The 22,965-nt window shown below is 40.8% G+C and overlaps 1 protein-coding gene across 1 annotated transcript in view; it reads right to left on the reverse strand.

Annotated features, from left to right (window-relative positions):
* ITPR2 (inositol 1,4,5-trisphosphate receptor type 2) overlaps positions 1-22,965 on the reverse strand; it is a 296,427-nt gene that overhangs the window by 36,733 nt on the left and 236,729 nt on the right. The window contains exons 22-25 of the mRNA XM_013003968.2: positions 11,199-11,392; positions 5,819-5,948; positions 3,390-3,447; positions 587-752 (exon numbers count right to left, since the gene is read on the reverse strand). Of these exons, the coding sequence (XP_012859422.2) occupies positions 587-752; positions 3,390-3,447; positions 5,819-5,948; positions 11,199-11,392 (548 nt within the window). The remainder of the gene's footprint in view (positions 1-586; positions 753-3,389; positions 3,448-5,818; positions 5,949-11,198; positions 11,393-22,965) is intronic.

Raw genomic sequence — 22,965 nt, forward strand, 5'->3', positions numbered from 1 at the left:
TTCTGGTGGTGCAGTCATTATGCTTTGGACTGCCAACTGCAAGGTCAGCAGTTCAAAACCACAAGCTACTCCTTGGGAGAAAGACGAGGCTTTCTCCTCCAGTAAAGAGTGACAGTCTTGGAAACTCACAGGGGCAGTTGTCCCCTGTCCTCGAGGGTCGCTCTGAGTCAGCATCGACTCCACAGCAGTGAGGTTGGTTTTCTGATAACCTGTATTTCAGGACTGCCGCATGCCTTACCCAAGATGATCAATATAAAGCTGGCATCAAAATAAAAGCCCTGGCAACAAAATACCTGCATGGTATTATCCCCTGAATCCTAATGCCTTTCACTCATATTAAAGATACTTTCACTCATATTAAAGATACTAGCTAACAATCACTTGTAGTGATTTCTCCCTGAAACAGATCATGTTCCAGTATCAGTCAAGGCCATACCTATCTTTAAAAAGGGACAAAAAAGGGGGGAGGGGTGGCCTAGGAAAAGCCACTAGTCACATAAACTCTGTAACCACAAGGTCAGATTGAATGTTATGAACAATATCCAAAGCTTCTTGGATGGAACCATGGAGGGCTCCTCAGTTGTACCTGTTTAAACGCCTGCAACACTTCTGCTCTCTGGCTAAAGTGCTTGAACAGTAGCTGCAGGGCTCCTGAGAGCAAAGGCGGATAGTCGTGCATGATCAGGTGGATAAGCACACGTAAAAATGTCCTGCCCCCTTCATCGTCAAGTTGAACTGGATTCTTTTCCTTTCTAGAAAGACAAAAATGGTTCTAAAGTAACAGTTTTATAAAGTCTAGTATCAAACTTATAAGACTGTTTTCCTGACTTAGAACATTAAAGAAGAAGCCATATTTATCCCCACACACATACACACCTCTTCATTTTATTGATGAGCAAGGACATGCAAAAAATGTACTTGTCTTTGACAGCATGGGTAGCCAATTCTTTCAGTTTGTCTGAGACGGAGATTTCCAAATGGGAGACGTTCAGTCCTTAAACGAGGCAGGTTCAGAGCAAACCAGATGACTTGGTCACCTCGGTAGCGAGGTTGTTGTTAGGCGCCATGAGTTGGTTCAGACTCCATGACTCTGTATACTATAGAACTCAACAACGACCCGCCATGTGTCACCCTCGTAATCGTTAGGTTTGAGCCCATGGCGGCAGCCCCTATGTCAATCCATCTCATTGAAGGCCTTCTTCTTTCTCGTCGCCCTTCTACTTAACGAAGCAAGATGTCCTTCTCCAGGGACTGGTCCTTCACGATAACATACCCAAAGTAAGTGAGAAGAAGTCTTGCCATCCCTGCTTCTAAGGACCATTCTGGCTATGTTTCTTCCAAGGCAGATTTGTTTGTTCTTCTGGCAATCTGTGGTACTTACATTATTCTTCACAACACCATAATTCAGATATACCAAAGGCATAGGTAAAGTTAGGACTCCGAATCAGTCCAAAAGCACTTATTGACCAGTAGGGTCAGCCATGGTACAAGGTTGCTAAAGCACCAAGTGCTCCATGGGAGAAAAATGAGGTTGTGCATGCTTATAAAGATTTACGGTATTGGCAACACTAGATATGATCACTGTGAACCAGAATCAATTCCTTACTGATCACAATAGAACACTGTCCAACATGATTACTTTAGATGCATCCTTGGAAAGACCAGTCAAGAGAGAGGGACTTCATGTTTAGTGAAACAGAGGGCCAGTGATGGCAAGAGAGAGTCTCAGTGAAATGGATTAGCAGAACAACAACACAGAGCCAAGCATGGCAATGATTGTGAGGATGCCCCAGGAATGGGCATTTCGTGCTATTGTATGCAAGGTCTCTATGGGTCACAGCTAACTCGGAGGCAACAAACAACAGACAACTGAGTTTTCCCAGAGCCCTAGAGAGGAAGATATGGAGGAGCAGGGAGGACTGTGTGCCTGACTGCCCTCTCTCCTCCCCATCCCCACACAAGAACACTACCAAATCTTAATCACAGAAGCTCTAAGTGATTTAATATGTTAGGACTCTCAGTAAGATTCCAATGTTAAAAAAGAGAGTTTACTTATTTTGTGGTAAAAACCATACACTAGTTCATTTTCTCTTCTAAGAATAATGAAGCAATTGGATAGGAAAGTAGATCAAATATTGTATGGTGTTACCAATTTGACATACATAGAATAAGCAAATATGTAGAACATCAGTCTACCACTGCTAACCTGTGTCAGCTAGGAGGATCTTAGGAAAAGTTACTGTTCACATAGGACCAGGATTTTGTTTATGGGAAAGGAAAATCTTGGCAAAGGATATCCACGATGGTAACAAAGCATGATTGATATCATTGAGCTCACTAAATTTAATATGAGGAAAATATTTAATTGGCAAATGTGTGTTATTTGTGTTAAATATACTTTTACAATAATAATTTTTAACTGGCACTACATATGAAGCAACATTAAGCCAAATGTTCACAAGAGATAAAAATCCTTTTTAGCTCCTTTAATTCTTAATTCTTGTTTGTCTGCCTATTTTTAAAAAATTCAACAAAACACTTAGCATAGATTATTTTTTAAGATTCTCATGTAATAAAATAGTCTCTGGAAACAATAATTTTGCCTTGTATATTTACTTCTTATGCTCTCTTTTTAACTGCTACGGGTTTCATTTGTGAAAAAGAATAAAATAACTTTTATAAAACATAAGTGGCAGGGTTCCTGATACCATTTGAGGGCAGTCATAATGGATATGTCCAACGGGCAGAAAATAGCTTTATTTCTCGCATATAAAGTTAATGATAACATTGAAAGAATTACTTGTATTTTCTTGTCTTATATTTCTAAGAGGCTGGGAAGCAATGTTTTGCAAGATGCCGCGATATGTATACCAGGGAAACTAAGGGCGTTCTTGTGCTGTTATTACTTGAAGAAAGAAAAGCAAGGGAGAAGGAGAACAGTTTGAGACACTGATTTAATCATCTCTTTTGTCTGTTTGTTGAGGAGCATTGGTGGCACAATGGTTAAAGGGCTTGCTTGTGAACCAAATGGCCAGTGGTTTGGATCCACCAGCCGATCCACAGGATAAGTACGTGGTCTGCTTCCATAAAGAAGTCAGCCTTGAGAACCCTGCGGGACAGCTCTGTTCAGTCCTCTAGGGTTGCTATGTGTTGGAATTGATTGAATTCGATAGGTTTTGGGGGTCCTTTTTTTTTAAAAAAAAAAAAAACAGGATCTGAAGAAAATTTACACAATGAATTAGCAACTTTTTCTTTCTGGCAGAAATCAATTGGGCAACAACTGAGTCTAAAAATAAATATTTAAGATGGCAAACAATAGTAAACCTCAATAAAATTTTAAGTAAAATCTTATTCCTCTATAAGGTAAAGGTATATAAATGTTACTGTACCTTCCAGCAAACATAGTTTCTGCCTGAGCTGCAATTTCATCTATATCAGGAACAATAGCTGCAAAGACAAATTGGAAAATGCACTTTTTTTATCTTTTCTTAAATAGAAATTGCAATATTTATATGAATTTTAAGTTTACCTGAAATCGTCTTTTTAAAATTATTTTACTGTAATTTGAGTGAACTTTACAAACAAGTGGGATTTCCAATCAACATTTAACACACATGACTGGAACCCCCAGGGAACAGTACTCTTCGTACTTCCTGGTTAACGTGTCCAGCCTTCCTTCATTCCTGCCCATTCCTACCTTCTGGGCTTCATCCCTGAGCAAAAGCTGCTGTTTGGTCTTGCGTGGTTGATTGTTCTAGGGATGTGCACCCTCGCCTTACATTACTGTCTACCTTTCATCTTAATTTCTTTATGCCCCAGAAAGTCCATAGACAGTTGTTTTGTAATCGCAATAGAGTGTCACTCAGACATCTTAAACTGAAATTTATATTTGTAAAACTCTTATTTCGCTATAGTCAAGAATATGCTCAAAAGTTTAGTACACAATTGACAAGTCTTTTGCCCTCCTTTCATATCAGTTAAGCTGAGTAGATACTTAGGTATTCACAATGCAGCTGTGGCAGCATACATGCATACGTACATAAACACCCATACATGTATGTATACACACACACACACACACGCACACCTGTAAAAGATTGTGGACAAATGGAATTAAATGATAATGGAATTTTTCCAGAAACATTTTGAAGACCCCATGTGCACGTGGTCCATATGTGTATATACACAGACATATGTATATGTGCATATGTTTTATGTGGGTGCAGATGTAACTGTAAATGAATACATGGGAGATGGCATGGAAAAGTATTTTTTGAAGACTCAAACCATACCTATAGTGGACCGAATTACTATAGACGGTATCCAAAGAACACAGCCTTGTACTTAACCTTCTCCTATCGTGCCGTATCTTTTTTTTATTAGGATAAACTCCCCAAACTCAGCACCATCGATTCGATGCTGACTCACAGAGACCCTGCAGGAGGCGACAGCACCGCAGCGTGCGGCTGCCTAAGGAGCAGGACGTGGCTTCCTGGCTCCCCCCGCTGGCCTGGGGGTGCGCAGCCAAAAGCGTAACGACCCCAATGCATGCTTAACTAACCCATAGGCCATTTCTTATTCATGTCCAAAACAGCTGCACTATGAGTAGAGAAAAATAACTTTCCTCTGAGCGGTACCTCTTCTGGGAAGGAAGGGCAAAACTGCAGGTCAATGGGAGAGCACCGTTTTCGGGGTGTCGCTGGAGCTTCCCCTCGGCTTTCGCTGACACGTGGAGATCATGTTTGCAGAAGTCAGCGTCTGGGAGCCAGCTTCTTCATGCTACTGTCAGTGCGACCGCCAGCCAGGGTCCTGCTGCGGCCAGATCGGTCCTGGAAGCGGCACTTGGGGGGTCTACGCTTCTGGGAAACATGCAAACAACAGCGCTGTGCCGGCCTGCAGCCTTCGCTGGAGCTTACGACTGGGACAGGGGTGACAGCTGGACCACGTCCACATTCGCGACACAGGCGCATGACGGAGCTTTCCTGTCACACTGATCGATGGAAACGGAAGACGGAGGCTCACGACGTGTTCCTATCTGTAAACTAATCTGTCCTCGGGGGAGGGGAAACAGGCACCACTGTTAACTAGCTCAGTCTTCCGGCAGACCCTGCCGGGACACGCCTGACCTGGGCCGAAAGTGGCCTTTCACACTTGTTCCTTTTTCTGATGTTCTTCGGACAGCGTCCTTCCTCCAGGCTCTGGTGGTGCGTCAGCGCTCAGAGGGAGAATGGGTTCATTCTGACACCTTTTCAACGTGACCACGCAAGCCAATCCGGTTCACAAGTAGGCAGGGGACAAACAAGCCCACAGCCACCAGGCCCGCGGTGGCCGCCACATCTCGGTTCTGGAGCAAGGTGACGGTCACCTGCAAAACTCCTTTCCCAGTGACAGCTGCTTTTCACGTTCTGAGATCCGGGCAGGAAAAAAACAATCCCCGAAATGTTCACCAAAATCGCCTTTTAGTTAAAAGCCTCGACTCTGTGAAGATGCCCGACATCCGGTTTTCAGGTCAGCCCCTGGGACCGTGGTATTCTCCTCTCTACAATGGCATCGTGAACTCTCTCTCGTTCCACCACAAAGAATGGTGAAGATTACAAAACAAAATAGGTCCAAAGGCCCTACTTTTAGTTTCTCTGTCAGTCTACCCAAGTTACTTAATCTATCTTCTCAGTCCTGTCATTGAAGGAGATTGTGTGTACATTTGTCTGTCCTAAAAGCATCGTTAAGGTCAGGAATAAGGAGGAGAAGGGACTTTCAAGCTCTCAGAAAAGCAAGCTACAGAGAGGTACGCGATCACAGGGAGAACGAACGGTGGTACCTGAGGGCAGCAGGGTCTCCGGAGAGCCATTGGCAGAGAGCTCCGCGTTTTCATTGTTCTCTCCAAATTCCTTCTTATAGATTGACAGCATATATGAGATCCTATAATCGAGTCGGACACTCAGGATAAACTACAGGGAAACGATAAAAACAAGGCACTTTTATTCACACATGCTTACATTGTGTCATTAATACCACGGCACTAAGAAGAGCATCACTATGGATAGGCACCAGAAGCCAGTTAGCAATGAACTGGTCAACTTGCCAAATGCCCACCAGATGGATGTGCAGCAGGGTGAGCCGAGCTGAGGAGAGCTCGGCTTCTCCACCAGCCAAGGTCAGCGACACTCCAGAGCAGCTTTGGGGAACTAGTAGTGATTCTTTTCTTGACTCATGTCAAAAGTTAAAAAAATTAAAAATTAATAAAATACAAGCTAATAAAATATATATTAACGTTTGGTTGAAGATTAGCACTCGTGGGGTTGCATTTTATAAATATAACCTGTAAGGATTTATTTTCTGCTGTGCATAATAATGAAAAATAAGTAGACAGCAGACTCCAAGAAGGAAAAGGAATAAAAATGCTTGAAAAATAGATATAGATAAAGTAATGGGAAGACGAGAGGAAGGCTGAGAGAGGAGGAGCATCCCCAAGACATTCTTGAAGAGCAGATAGTCACCAGCAGCACAGGAAACAGGGAACGTACAGAGATACGGTGAGAGAGACCCAAACACAGGGACATGAAAATCAGAGAGCAAGCAAAGGGTCAAAGAGAAATACATAAAGAGCCCAGAAGAGGTGGCAAAATGAGACCGCCGTGGGCAGCCCTGCCATCATGTCTCCATCTCATCCTTTTATATTTAGCTATGAGAGATTATGTTGAAAAATGCGGCTTTTCTGTAATGGTGGGCCACGGTGAGGTCACACGTCTTAGAGGCTGTCCCATGAGGGACCGACGTTTTGCTGGGAGCTCATTAGGTCCAAGGATCAGGCAATTGCTATGTTTCTCGGATTGAGAACAGGAAAACGTTAAGTGATTTTTCAGGGTCATGAACACAGTGTCGGGAGGGCTGCCAATATTCCTCAGGATTCAGTCTTTTGAATTCCTGGAGGAACTGTGAAAGTTTTTATGATTATAAATCTAATTACTTTATATGAAAATGTACAGACCTTCCAGGACTACTAACCCATTTCTCGTAGCTGAGTCTACAGTAAATTATGATGAAAGACTTAGTGAACGCTGTCCAGAATTTTAATAAATCCTTGAAAGCCCCAAGTCTCATCCTCCAAATGTAGAATAAATGCTATAATTAAGAAATCATAAAACAACTCTCCAATTTTTTTAACTGCTAGAATTTCATAACTATAGCAATGGGAGGTTTATTCACCAAACTAGAAGGCATAAACAATGATTAATCTCCTTTAAATTCATAGAGCAAAGTATTAGACCAGGTTCGTTTTTTAATATATATTATCCTTAGCTCCTTAGAAGCAAAAGCACCAAAGATTAACAATTTACAAAATAAAAACCCACTTGCGTTTCTTACTACAACAATAAATTTGAATACATAGAAATATAAATCTGATTAGATTTCAAACAGGAACAAGAATTCAAGCACAGACTTTGCCTCCTCTCAAATCCTTCTTAAATTAAGTTAAAATCAAATTAGGGTCAATATACTAAATGAGAAAATACATGCAAAAGAGGTGTTACCATCCTCAAAACAGTGCATAATTATTAGCTGTTATCACGAATCTACTTAATGAAAATGAGCAAATATGACTAACAAGTTAAACAGTGTCAGCGTGATATCTCTTACCAGCCTTGGAATTAGTTACAAATCAATCAATAAAACTAAACCAAAAACATTTCAGAATGTTTAGACAGTGTTTTTGAACCAAACGTGCAAGAAATGACACCAATGAGCCGGGTTATAGCCTTGCTGTTGCTGTCGCTACGTGCCACCACGGGGGCTCTGACTCACGGAGACGACAAAGCACACTGTCAGGTTGTGCACCGTCCTCAAACCCTGTCTTGGGCTGGAGCTGCTGTGGAAGCCACTGTGAAGCCAATCTTGTCAAGAGCCGCCGTCCTCTTTTCCTGCCCCTTTACTTTTCCACGCAGGACGTCCTTCTCCAGGGACTGCTCTCAGCTGACAGCGTGTCCGAATGACATCCTTGTTTACAAGGAGCATTCTGGCTGTAGTTCTTCTAGGGCAGATTTGCTTTTCTTTTGGCTGTCCATGGTACGTTCAAAAACCTGCTACAGCACAATTCAAATTCATCAATTCTCCTTCAGCCTTCCTTATTCCATGTCCAATTTTTACCTGCATATGAAGCCATTGAAAATATCATGACTTGGATCAGGCACATCTTAGTCCTCAAAGTAACATCCTTTCTTTTCAACACTTCCAAGAGATCATGCAGCAGATGTACCTAATGCAATCCATCTTTGGACCTCTTGACTGCTGTTTCCATGAGAATTGATTCTGGATCCAAGCAAGATGAAACTCTTGACAACTTTGCTCTTGGTGCACGCTCTTATCATGCTGCCTATTGGCCCAGCTGTGAGTTTGGTGTTCTTTACATTGAGTTGTGATCCATACTGAAGACTACAAACCTTAATTTTTATCAGCAAGTGCTACCAGTCCTCCTCACTTCCAGCCACAAGGTTGTATCATTTACATATCACAGGTTTTAAATAAGCCTTCCTCCAATCCTGATGCCACGTATTTCTTCATATAATCCAGCTTCTCATATGATGTGCTCAGCATACAGATTGAGTAAGTGTGATGAGAGGATACAACCCTGATGCACACCTTTCCTGGTTTTAAACTGACAGGATCCTTCCCCTTGTTCTGTCCATTCTGTTGCCTCTTGGTCCATGTACAAGTCCCTCAGGAGGACAAGAAAGTGTTCTGGATTTCCCATTCTCCTCAAAGCTTTCCAGTTTGCCATGATCTGAAGAGTCGAATGCCTTGACAATAAAAACACGAACATCTTTCTGGTATCCTCTGCTTTCAGCCAAGATCCATTGATATCACCAATGATACCCCTTCTTCCATGTCCTCTTCTGAATTGAGCCGGAGCCCTTGGCAGCGCCTCGTCACGTCCTGCTGCAACTGAGGTTGGATGATCTTCGGCAAAACTTTGCTTGCATGTGATATTTGCAATCGGAACATTCTGTTGGGTCATCTTTCTTTGGAATAGATACAAATATAGATCTCTTCTAGTTAGCTGGCCAAGTAACTATCTTACAAACTTCCTGTCATAGACAAATGAATGCTTCCAGTTTCATCAGCTTACTGAAACATTTCAATTGGTATTCCGCCAATTCCTGGAGCCTTGTCTTTGGCTAAAGTTTTCAATGCAGCTTGAACGTCTTCCTTCAAGTATGGGTTCATGCTACTGTTGAAATGGTTAAAGGACCACTAGTCCTTTTGGTACAGTGACTGGGTATTCCTTCCATCTTCTATGGATGTCTCCTATATCGTTCAATATTTGCCCCATAGAATCTTTCAATGTTGCAACTCAAAGCTTGAATTTCTTCTTCTGTTCTTTCCATTTAAGATATGCTGACCATGTTCTTTCTTTTTTGGTTTCCTAACTCTGTCTTTGCACATTTCATCATAATATTTTACTTTGTCTTCTCAAGCTCCCCTTTGGAATTTTCTGTTCAGTGCTTTGATTTTATCATTTCTTACATATGCCTTAGCTATTCTATGATTAAGAGTGTCAGAGTCTCTTCTGACATTCACCTTGAGCTTTTCTTTCTTTCCTATCTTTTTAATGACCTTTTGCTTCCTTCATGAGTGATGTTCTTGAGGTCACATCCCACAGTTCTTCAGGTCTCATGTCATTAGTGTTCAATACATCAAATCTGACCTTGAGGGTTTCTCAAAATTCAGGTTGTATTTTGGCTCTTGTGGAAGTATTTTCATCTTCTTCAGCTTCAACCTGAACTTACAGATGAACATTGATAGTCTGCTCCACAGTTGGCCCCTGACCTGGTTTTAAATGCTCCATCATCTCTTCACAGATATGTAGTCAATTTGATTTCTGTGTATTTCAGCTGGAGAATTAGTCACCATTTATGTTATTGAAAAGAGATGTTTGCTATGAATAAGTCTTTGGTCTTGCAAAATTCTGTCATGTTATCACCAGCTTTGTGTCTACCACCAAAACCGTATTTTCCAACGACTATTCCTTCCTCTTTGTTTCAACTTTTGCATTCCAATCACCAATAATTGTCACTACATCTTGAGTGAATGTTTGATCAATTTTCTTACTGAAGACATACTAAAATTCTTCAAGTTCCTCACCACTAGCTTTTGTCATTGGTGCATAAATTTGAACAATAGTTCTGTTGATTGGATTCCCTCCCGTGAGGATAGATATTATCTCATCAAAGACAGCATTGTACTTCAAAATAGATCATGAAATTTCCTCTCTGATGAATGCAACACCCTTCCTCTTGAATCTGTTGTTCCTAAGAGAGTAAACCATATGATTTTCTAATTCAAAATAGACTTTATCCGTCCACTTCAGCTTACAAACAACTATGATATCTATCTATAGGCATTCAAGCTGAGTTCAGAAGAGAACATGGAACAAGGGATATCATTGCTGAGATATCTATTGCATTTTTGACAACTTCCAATTTTCCTAGATTCACACTTCATAAATTCCAAGTTCCATATATTAATTGACTTTTGAAGCTGTTTCTTCCCCATTTGAACTGTGCCCCATCAGCAAGCAAAGGTCCAATAGGCTTCACTCCTACAGGCTTTACTCCATTCATACATCATTAGGGTTGATCCTACTTTGAAAAGTAGAGACAGTCATATGTGAGTGCCTTCTGATGTAAGGGGCTCATTTTCTGGCATTGTCCCTGGCATTATTTAACTTCTATTCATGAGGTTTGCAGTACCTGAAAATGTTTCTATGTTATCCATAAAATTCTCAGTGACCACTTCTTCATAAATGGACAGTCGATTCCTCATTTGGAGTTTGTTCTTAGTCTCAAAGCTCTACTAAAACCTGTTCACTTTGAGTGACTCTGCTAATATTTGAAATACCAATGACAGCTGCCAGCATCACCGAAACGCACAAGCCACCATTGCTAGTTTGCTTCTTTTATGATCTTTCTAGCCTTTCTATTAAGGAGTCCATAGGTGCCACAAACAGTGAAATTTTCAGCTTACTGAAATTTTGAGGGTTCAAGCTTACCCAGAGGCACCTTGAGTAAACATCCTACCGTGGTGCTTCCAAAAGGTCATAGCCCTAAAACTCCAATGGAGCACAGGTCTACTCTGCGACACCCAGGGTCTCGTGAACCGGAATCATCTACATGACAATGAAGTTCTCTTCTACAACGTACCTGTAAGATCTCAATGATTTTCAGCTTGGTGTCCATCACAGTTACATCCTCGTGTTCAGGGTGGCTTCCTTGCTTGCTAGGATGGATGCTGGGCTGCATGTCAGGCACACTCATGGGGAAGATAGAGCCTCTACTAAGGACCATCTGGGTCATCATCTCGCCCACCCCGTGGATGGTCCTCATGACATTGTTTCCTGGCATGAGAAAGTTGTAAAGTTAGCACTTACCACACCTGCACGGGTGCAGTTGTTGACCACAACACAACTGAACACTTTACAGCAAAAGTAGAAAAGATGGGAAAGAGTGGTGTCAGCACTGTCTGCACCTTTCTTTGAAAACAAAGGTAAGAAAGACACTGTAGCCATTTCCAAATGATTGATTTTTTAAATGAATGCATCTAATTGAATGCTTTCAAATGTCACATGGAGGATGGCATGGTTGGTACCTGTAATACATCCAAATCCAGTCCTTCAGTAATTCCTGCAAACTATCACACCTAACATTTACAACTGTCCAAAAGAAAAGTTATTAGCCCCCAACACAAAATGAATACAAGTAGGATACAAAGATTTCACGGGAAGATTTGAATCGTGACTTCTACACCTTTCATGTAAGCATTGCACTGCCACCCGTAAGGTCAGTAATTCAAACCACTGGTGCTCTCTGCTCCAGTGAAGATTTAAAGCCGCAGAACCCTACAGAGGGTCACGATGAGCTGGAATCAACTCAGTGCCAGTGGGTTTAGTTGTGTTATTCTGTTTTGTTGTTTTGTTTTTAACCCTATCCTGCAATCAGGCCTTTTTTGCTTTCCTTCCAGGGCTTTTTAAAAAGAGCTTGTGAAGATGATAATTACAAGTTCATTTTAAGAAAATCGCATCCAGAGACGAAGAGCATGTATTAGCCAATTTGCTCCCCAATGCTTCCTATAACGTGAACAGAAAGCCATTATTCAAACTCCAAAACAGCAATTATGTTCAAGGTAATAACAGAAACAAATTAGTGACAGACGTGATCATTCTCAATGAGAGAGCGCTCCCCTCATATTTCTTCCTGAGTGTGTGTGGCTTCCCACTCATTTGTCCACCAGTAAAATTCACAGTGTGCACTAACTCCTTACACTGACCACAGAAGAGGAGGATCAAAGGACCCTCCTGACACACCGCAATTTACAATCTCCCGTCTGACTCTGGGTCCACTTCTGAATCCTACAACAAGCAACAGGGACCCGGCCGAACAGCTGTCTCCTTCCCTTTCAGAACAGAGGTCTCTGCTGCGGGGTGCGCATGGAGCTCCCCCTCAAGCTACATCCGAAGAATCTGACAGGGGATTTTCCGTTTTCTCCGTCTCTCAGCGTGTAATGTAATCCAAGAGAAAACAAAGGGAAATAAAACAGTGAGATCAGACTCTTAGTTGTGCTTAGAGATGTAAACTGTGGCAACGCAGGATGGATTCTAGCTGGTCTTGTGGAGACAGACCACAACAAGCATCAAACCACGGGGAACCGGCACTGCTGGACCATTGTGGAAGGTGAAATAGCTTTTTTAATTCATGACCTTATCTAGATACAAAATAAGTGTGGGGATGGGGCTCCACTAACATATTTTAGGCAAAGAAGTAACATTTTTTCAGTGGTATATTCCAGGCAGAAATCGGCATGTGCATTCTTTCTCGCAATCTGGAGCCTTTTATTTCACAGCTACTGGTGTGTGTGTGTGTGTGTGTGTGTGTGTGGTGTGGGGTGTGTGTGTGTGTGCGCTGTGTGTGTGTGTGTGGTGTGTGTGTGTGTGTGTGTGTGTGTGGTGTGTGTGTGTGTGTGTGTGTGTGTGTGTGTGTGTGTGGTGGGGGTTGAAGGGGAGGGCTGAGGTGCAGGACAGTGAAATAATAATCAAAGGTGATCTCCAAATTTGGACAAGGATAGGGCAAAGGATTTGAGACAGCTCTACTTTCTATCAGAATAACCTAGAGGCAGAATGCTTCATTATCTGCGGTTCACAAACAATTGTTGCAGTCGAGTATTTCCATATCCCCACGCCTCACGGTTTGCTACGTGGATTGCAGAGACCCACATCTGGTTGTTGGCAATGGCTTAGGATCTCCAATGTTCAATCAGTACATCTATCCGAGTTTGCATTTGCGTGTGTATATGTGTCAACCTCCAAAGATGCTTTTTCTCACCACTAACACAGAGCAGGCTCTGCCGCTATTCTTATGCCTGATTCATACAGAAATCCTTGGCATCCAGAGTGTCTGCATCTTATTTAGATTTGCATGGAAAATAATCATTTAATCCAAATGATTATTACAGAGAGTTAGCCCAGACAATTCTTTCTCCCAAATATAGAACCTGTCACCAAGACATTAAAATCTAAAAGCCAGAATCATAACAATATGCGACACATGTGGTCGATGAAATGGGAGAGTTCATTTCAGTTGTACAACATCCTTGGCTGCCTAGGGCGCATGAGGACCACCAAACTGTCCTGGCATGTGCAGGTAGGACCAGCTCACAGGTCTCCAGGTCAGAGAGGTGACATTTTCTGGTTTCAAGTGGCGGTGATTTTCTTGTTGTCAGATGCATGTACACCAGAAAGACTCTTTGCCTGGTCCTGTACCATTCTCGCAATTGTTAGGTTTGTAACCATTGTTCTAGGTACTGGGACAAGCCACCTTCCTCTCTTGATGACCTGCTACTATGCATGAACAACGTCCTTCTCCGGGAACTGGGCCCAACTGGTAACGTCCAAAGTATGTGCGTTGAAGTCTTGCCACTCTCACCTCTAAGGAGAGGTCTAGCTATATTTCTTCTAAGATAAATTTGTCTGTTCGTCTGACAACCCATGGTAGTGATGAAAAATGCTTAAATTATACATGAATACAGCACGAAAAACACAAGTCAATTGCCACATAAATCACCAGCATACAGGCTCCCGGTATCTGCTTCCATGGAAAATTTTCTAATTCTAGGCCACTGATTATCTCAGAGACAATCCATCCTTAACACTGCAAAAGAAACAGCATTACCTTTCTTTTCTCAACCCAAATCAGTTAACACCAATAAAAGGTTTTTCATAAAAATTAATAAAAATTCCTTGGACAAACTGACCTCTAGGAAGTTCACTTGCCTGTCTTTTATATTAACTCAACACCAGAACTTGAATTTATAACCAAAGTGTGTTGTGTTGATTTGAGAAAATGGGAGCCATCTTTGGTGGAGGGAAGGAACTACGTAAGTGGAAAGTGGACTTTCATATTCTTTCATGATTTAAGTGTACAAGGACGCAATAAAATGTCCATTATTTTTATATTCTATTTTTTCATGAATTGAATTAAAAACTTTCTAAAACCCCCTGTGTAGATATGTTTTACTAATTCTAATTCCCTCAACAGAAGACTCCAAATGAAAGGCAAATACAGTAAATGCACCATAGCAATGGTTTGGAAATAAGACACTCTACTTCTTAGTTCTCCCAATAAAACCATTGTAAAACTCAAACTCATTGCCATGCAGAGTCAATTCTAACTCACAGCAACCCTATAAGGTGTACTGCCCTTAGGACTGTTTATGGGAGTAGAAAGCCCCTTATTCCCCCCATGGAGTGGCTGGTGGTTTCAAACTGCTGACCTTTCAGCTAACAGCCCAATGTGTAATCACTATGCCACTAGAACGCCAATACGCCAAGTGTTTGTTACCAAGTTCAGAGATGTAAGAAGCAGTAAGGGTTTTATCCCATAACTTAATATTTTCCTAATCAAACATCGTTTTATTGCTTGGTGAGCACTATTGGGTTCAACAGTTTTAAGACTTTATAGAATAAATTCTATAAAGGAGACTTGGAGTCCTTTGATGACTCAAACAGTAACCTGCTAACGAAAGATTTGAGGTTCAAGTTCACCCTGAAGAGTCTTGGAAGAAAGACCTGGTGATTTAATTTTTTTTAAAAAACAACATTAGAAACTTTATAGAGTACAGTTCTATGCTGACACACACAGGGTGGCCAGAGTCAGAAGGCACTCAATAGCAATGGACGATTTTTAATGTTGTTTGATAGATCTTCGTCAAAAGTATCCAACCAAGAACAAATCCCTTGCCATAAAGCTGATCCTGACTCATGTCAACCCTGTATACTGAGTAGAATTCCCCACAGGGTTTCCAAGTATGGTAGTTAAGTAATCTGGTGTCAACTCGTGAAGAGGTGAAGTCTAGTCCATCAATCAGGTTGCAGCTTGATGACCTCATTTGGAGGTACCACAGAGATAATTAGCTCACTGGGGGCCAGACACAGACAGATTCTCTGCTTGGTATTCCTGATGACAAAACATACGGAGCTACGCTAGAGACCTGGAACTGGAGGAGCCACCTGGAGACCCATGCCAGCATTGACATGCTTATACTGCCATTGGATCCACAAGATTTTCCACCCACTAGCCTGTGATCTTCCTGCATTCGGCGTCATTGCATGTGTTCCATGAGTCTGAAGAGGAATTTATAGATTGGTATCGGACATATGGGCTAATATCAGACTTATGGACTTGATCTGGACTGGGCTGGGGTGTTTTCTTAATATACCATTACTCTTTGATATAAGGCTCTTTCTTATACACACACGAGTGTCTATGAATTTTGTTTCTCTAGTCTAATGGGACTAACACACCAAGACTGTAACAATCTTTCAAAATCAAACTGCCCTGTCCACCCACGGAGCAGCTGACGAATTCAAGCTGCTGACCATTACTTGAAGGTTTGTTGGTATTTTGTATTATTTTAAGTCATTGATTTAATTTATTGATATCACTTTTACTTGACATATAAACACACAATAAAAATAATATGTAGAATTTTTCAATTATTTAGATAGACATTGTGAAAATTTCTCAAAAATTATAAGTAGCAAATGTATATGATTAGATAAGTTCTGTGAATAATTGTTCACCACAATTTAATTACTCCATAACTAATAAAATCAACTTAATGTTTTATAGTGAGAGTAGCCCCCTTCCAAAAAAATAAAAAAGGATAATTCAAAAACTATTTTTATTTCCCTGGAAACCTTTTTTATAATTAGATTTGAGTAAATGCATCTGCTGTTATAATAATTTATTTGAAACAGAATGCTGATAAGTTATAAATTCATGACTCAAAAAGTCTTCCTACTTCCCATTCTTGCTCAGGATTTCCTTATGAACCTCTGCTTTCTGAAAAAAGCCTGCTCTCTAGAACTGCACCAGGTTCTCTGGAGCTAGGCTTCCTTCCGGTGGTTGAGGGTCTGGATTATAAGAGGACCTCTCTGTACACAAAGGAAACAAAAACCCTCACTTAACATCGTGGCCTTCGTTGAGCTAGGAACGCACTCATCAAAAATAAGAGCAGACTAATGCTCAATTTTGCATCAGTCTGGAATAAATAGAAAATCAAGATGTAACATCCCAATTTTTTACCTCATTAATCATGTTAAATTTGCATATGTTCATTTGATCATTTAACATGGCTCAGTACATGAAAGATAGATAATCCTGCAGAAACAGTAACAGGAGTAATGGTTCCCTAAGGGTAGGGGAAAGAGGGGGGGGGAAATGGGGAGCTGATAGCATTGATGATTGTATACCTCCACTTGATGGGATTGAACAACAGAATTGTATGTGAATGGATGTATTGGATATGTAAGATATGTCAATAAAACTATCATAGTAATTATTTTTAAAAGTTGTGACAACCTAAGAAGACAATGGATGACTAGCACTTCCAGGTGGAACTTTGATCACAGTGACCAGTATTTTGGAATTTCCTTCACGTGTTAGACCTGGGGAGTACCTCCTATTCCTCTTCCTAGAGTACTCCTCCATAGAGAGTCATCACTTGCTCTCTCACTCCTTTTTGATCCATGATGCAATGCTGACTTCCCAAATAGTCCTTTGCTGGTTACTCTGTCTAAAACAGGCCTTTGTTGCTTACCCTGCCACTCTTGAACCATGCATGTGCTTTACATTTCAGTCATGGCATTATCTCCCTCCCACACCATATTTTATAAATGTTTGTTACCGTTTCTCTCCCTATTCCCACAACAGAACACAGCTCCATGAGGATGGGCTCTCTATTTGGTTTACCACTCCATCTGCAAAAGAATGCCTGACACAATAAATGCTTGCTAAGCAAATCAATGCATGATTAAAAGAAGAAGAAGAAACAAGATCAAATGAACTGTTATGAATGAGAATTATAGCTTCACTAAAGAGATATTGTTTTGATATAAAACTTAAAGGAAATAAAAGATATAACTTAGAGAGGTAAGATCTGTGTCAAGTCATTTCACCAACCTATGTTCAGAATTTCAAACTTAATAATGTTCTGATTTTTTATGTGAAAAAATTATATAATATGCACAAAGGAGTTATGAAAACATGACCACATAAGTGTAAGGTTCACTTCAAAAGGAAAAATGGAGGACAAGTATGTGCTTTCATTGCATATCTGAAAAACAACTCTTGTCCATTTCATTAGATCGCAGTCACCTCATGACTGAATACACAGTCCAATCATGTAGTCATAGCTCATAGTCCCTTACAGAATGGTGTGAATAACACACAATATCACTTCTAAATGGCGACGTCCTTCAGAGGAGAAATTTAGATAGAGCTCTCATTGGGCAAAGGAGATAGCAGTGCATCTAATCTGCTTCATTCTAAGTAAATATTCACTGAATAGTGTGTGTTGATAGACCATTTCCAGATCTAAAATTTCCAAGGGCTTAGAAATAGAACAAAACAAAATCTACTGAAAACATGTAGTTTAAATATAGTAATGCTATTATCCATCCCTTTTTGACTATTAAGTAGACTACTTAAAGAAAATTATTTCTCATCCCACACCTAAGGATTCAGAGAATGAAATGAAAAAGCAATTCATACAAAATACTAATTCAGTTCCACGTCTTAATTTGGATTTCATCACTGTCAAATACTGAAGTTATTTCAGTACTTCAAACCTGAAGTTGTTCATTTGCAAAGTGAATCTTTAATTCTGAGCAGTTAGTAATACAAGCAGGAGATGAATTTACAAACTGACTTTTCACAATTTAGATGGGGTTTACATGCCATGAAGTGCACAAATCTTAAATGAAAGGTTTGAAGAGTTTTGACAAAGGCGTAAACTCATATAAACTACGTGCCATCCAGATATAAAACATTTCTATTATCCCAGAAAGTTGTCTTGTACTCTTTCCCATTTAATCTCTTCTCCCAATGCCTCTCCCAAGGCCACCAAAAAGCAACCACTATTCTGGTTTCTTGCACCCCAGAAAATGATACGGTTTGATTGGGATGAGTATTATTTCAGTTAAGTGACTACAACCAAAGAGTGGCCGTTAAGAAATCAACATCAAAGTACAGCTGGACCTCCAGTTGCTTGGCGCTCTGATCTTGCCTTGTCCAGATGGGGTTTTTGTCAGCAGTTGGATGGAGTCGGATGACAAGCTTCTCAAATGCAAAGATAGCATGAAATGGAGAAGGAGAAGTAATACAGCGAATGGCTCCAGCAAGTTCCAAAACATGTTGAAAAATAATGGGTCATAGCCACAAGCTAAAAATGAAAACATAAAGACTTGTGCCTGCTTTTGATTTGAGCTGCTCTCTGCTCTGACTCGTGGCAATCCCACGTGTGCTGAACACAGATCCATGGAGTTGTCAAGGCTGTTACCTAGTGGAAAGGAGCCCTGGTAGTGGAATGGTTATACATTGGGCTGCGGTCCTTATGGTGGGCAGTTCCAAACCACCAGCATCTCTGAGGGAGAAAGACTGGGCTTTCTACTCCCATAAACAGTTACTATCTCAGAAACCCACAGGGGGTCGCCAGGAGTCAGCAATGACTCGATGGCAGTGAGCTTGGTTTTTGACTATCTTCGGAATCGGATCACTGGGCCTGTCTTCAAGGGTACTCCTAGTTAGATGGAGTTACAACCTTTAAGCTAATTGTTGAGCACTGAGAAATTTACACCACCCAAGTTACCAAGAATCCCTGCATGTAGGTCCAAATAAAACAAACGCAAAGAGAGGATGGGGGAAATGTGGTATAATACTGCACAGATTAGAACCACAAGTTCAGCAGGTGTGAAGAGGCAGTCCTTAGAACAAACCTTCCCCTTTGCACCTCTGCTAGCATCCTGAGGGTTAAACAACCATGGTCACCTACCATCTACTTCTCATGCATGATGCTTTATCTAAACAGCCGAGTAACACATACAATTCAGAGCTAGATATCAAGGTGTCTGAATACCATCCCAGGGCTTTCAGGCAGAAAACATCTTTATGTAAAGAGTCACTTAGGATTGGAGTATAAAAAATGGCTTAGATATGGAGGAGCAATTTTCTCCACCTCTTCAGCTATGGTGCAGTGGAGACACGGCTAGAAAAAGCTAACAGAGACCAACCTGGCTAAGGGGGGACCAGGCAGAAGGCAGGCTCCCATTGAGTCCCTTGGTTTCGATGCCAGGCAGAAGGCATGTGTGGAAACGGTTTTCTACCTCGACTGGGACAACTTCCAGAAGTAAGTGGAAACTCGTGTACGTAACTGTCTCATTCAAATGCCTCATCCATGGTACATGGTAAAGTATGTAAGGATGTTTTCCATCTCTGTCCATTCAGCTTTTGAGCCAGGGGCCACTGCTCATCCTGTTGTATGCTGCCTGTTTTTGTTTCTTTTTTGTTAAATAATAAAACCATCTTCCAGGTACTAACATGTTCAATCTCTGATCGGAAGGATGCCAGAATGGGGGAATCAGATTTAATGATTGGCACCCTAATTCTAATAACTTACTTATTATTTAGACATCTGAGGCCACCTATGAGCATGACAGTATTGCCACATTGTCTCACAGTAAGGATCAATGAAATATCATGATTATCAAAAACACTTAAGAGTTACATTGCTAAAGGTTTCAGAAAAGATGGGAATTGAGCTAGTTGCCTCCATGTTGTTGAAAACAGTGAAAAAGATTGAATCATAACAAAATGCTTAAAGGAACTGCAGGTGACAGTACAGAGAGGAAGGGATAGGTGGCACACTGGCCATTTTCAAACATATGAAGAATTGATACTTGGAGTGATAGATTCCTATGTGGCCCCTAGATCTTCATCAGCAAGTGCTTCAATCCTCCTCATTTTCAGCAAGCAAGGTGTGTCATCTACAGACTGCTTGTTGTTGATAAGCCTTTCTTCAATTCTGATGTCCCACTCTTCTTCATATAATCCAGGTTCGCTGGTTATTTGCTCAGTATATGAGAGGGTACCCCCAAAATGGATTTTTTTTCAAATCTACATATTTAAAATTTTTTACAAAACAACCTTGTCCCCTTCAAAGTACTCTCCATTACACTTACTACATTTGTCAAATCCGTGATTCCATTCTTGGAAACATTTTTCAACCTCATCTGTTTGGATGGCTGGTGACACCTCTTTTGTTTTTTTCTTTGCTTCTTTTATGTCTTCAAATCACTGTCCTTTCATGTTCCTCTTCATTCAAGGACACAAAAAGAAGTCTCACAGAGAGAGGTCAGGTGAGTCAGTTGCATGGGGAAAGAGAGGCAGGCTGCTTTTCCCCAAAACTGGCACAATGAGATGGCTGCATGAGTGGGTGCATTGTCATGGTGGCAAAACCAGCCCCCCGTCTGCCACAAATCAGGCCTTTTTTGTTGCACACTGTTACTCAATTATTTCAGAACCTCTAAACAGAACGCTTGACTAATAGTCTGACCTGATGGAACAAACTCCAAGTGCACTATCGGAGTCAATATTTTCATCCATTCAGGAAGTTGATGGGCATCCAGAGGAAGGTTTGTCATCAATCGACATCTCACCTTTTTTGAAACCAGAAAACCACTCATACACTTCCATTTTTTCCATAGCGTTGTCCATGTAAGCTCTGTTCAACATCACAACAGTTTCTGTGGTATTTTCCCAAACAAGAAACAAAATTTCACAGCCACACGCTGTTCTCTTAAATTGGCCATCACAAAAATGAAGTTCGAGTGAAATTGGTTTTACAATGAAATTCACTGTGACCAGAGAGAACTTCCCAGGCAATGCCACTGGGTGCACTAACTCAGAGCAAGTTGCTTTATGCTTACCTCGCCAGAAAGATGAATACTAGCTTTTTTTCCAGTTGGGGGCAGGGGGGCGGGCGGGTATGCTCCTTGATACAGATTGAATAAGGATGTTTAAAGGATACAACCCTGATGCACACTTCACAACTGCCTCTTGATCCACGCACAATTTCTGCATAAGTACAATAAAATGTTTTGGAATTCCCATTTTTCTCAAAGATATCCACAGTTTGTTATGATCCACACAGTAGAATGCTTTGGCATAGTGAATCAAACACAAGAAAGCAATTTTCCAGTATTCTCTTCTTTCAACCAATAAACATCTGGCACTAGCAATGATATCCCTTGTCCCACATCCTATTCTGAATCTGGCCTAACCTCTGGCAGTTCCCTGTCAATGTACTGCTGTAACTGTTGTTGGAGGGAACTTCAGCAAAATTTTACTTGCATGTGATATCAATGATACCCTTCTATAGTTTGAGCATTCTGTTGGGTCACCTTTCTTTGGAATGGGCACAAATATAGATGTCTTCCAGTCAGTTGGCCAACAAGCTATTTTCCAAATTTCCTGGCATAGACTAGTAAATGCTTTCAGCGCTTCATAAGCTTGTTGAAACATTCCAGTGGATTTTCCACCAATTCCTGGAACCTTGTTTTTGGCTATTGTATTCAGTGTAGCTCGAACTTCTTCCTTCAGCATCATGGATTCTTGCACATATGCTACCTCCTGGAATAGTGTAATGTCAACTAGTTCTTTTTGTTACAGTGACTCTCTGTATTCTTTCCACCTTCTTTCAATGTTCCTTGCATCATTTAAGATTTTGCCCATAGCAGCTCTCAATATTGAGTTCCTTCAGTTCTTGGGTTCTTTCAGTTTAAGATATGCTGAAAATATTCTTCGCTTTTGGTTTTCTAAATCTAGGTCCTAGCACATCTTCTTATAATATTTGGCTTTGTCTTCTCCAGTTGCCCTTTGAAATGTTCTGTTCAGCTCTTTGACTTCATCATTTCTTCCATTTGGTTTAGCTACTCTATGATTAAGAGCAAATTTCAAAGAATCTTTTAACATCCACTTTGATCTCTTCTTTCTTTCCTGTCTTTTTAATGCCCTTTTGCTTTCCTCATGAACCATGTTTTTGATGTCCTCCACAGCTCTGCAGGTCTTCTGTCATCACGTGTTCAATGAGTCAAATGTCCTTGAGATGGTCCCAGAATTTGAGTGGGAAGCAATCAAGGTCGTATTTGGGTTCTTGTGTAGTGGTTTTAATTTTCTTCACCCTTTTAAATTTTTATTAGAACCTTTTATATCTCTACTATCGACTCAGACATATAAAAATAATTACAGTATTAGTAAAAGGAACGCACAATTATATACTTGGAATAATAGGATCTCTATTTTATTCTTCAAACAGAATGCATATTCTATAAGGCATGTTGCATACACTCATCTTAATGATAAAACACATATACAAGGTACAGCAGCAGCTCCTATAAAGGTCTAGAGGGTTAAACAGTGTTGGTTATTCCTAGGGAAGTAGCAATAGGTAGAACTGGAGATGATGAGTTCCTGTGAAGATGCCTGGGCACCAACTTAGCGTTGCATCATTGTCCTCTAGAGATGATTAAACAGTGAAAGAGTTGGAGGATTTAGAAAGATCCTATGGTGGAATGAGGAG

Source organism: Echinops telfairi, unplaced genomic scaffold (genome assembly GCF_000313985.2).
Source record: "Echinops telfairi isolate 266 unplaced genomic scaffold, ASM31398v2 ScPeMD7_21;HRSCAF=78, whole genome shotgun sequence".
Lineage (NCBI taxonomy): Eukaryota > Metazoa > Chordata > Mammalia > Afrosoricida > Tenrecidae > Echinops > Echinops telfairi.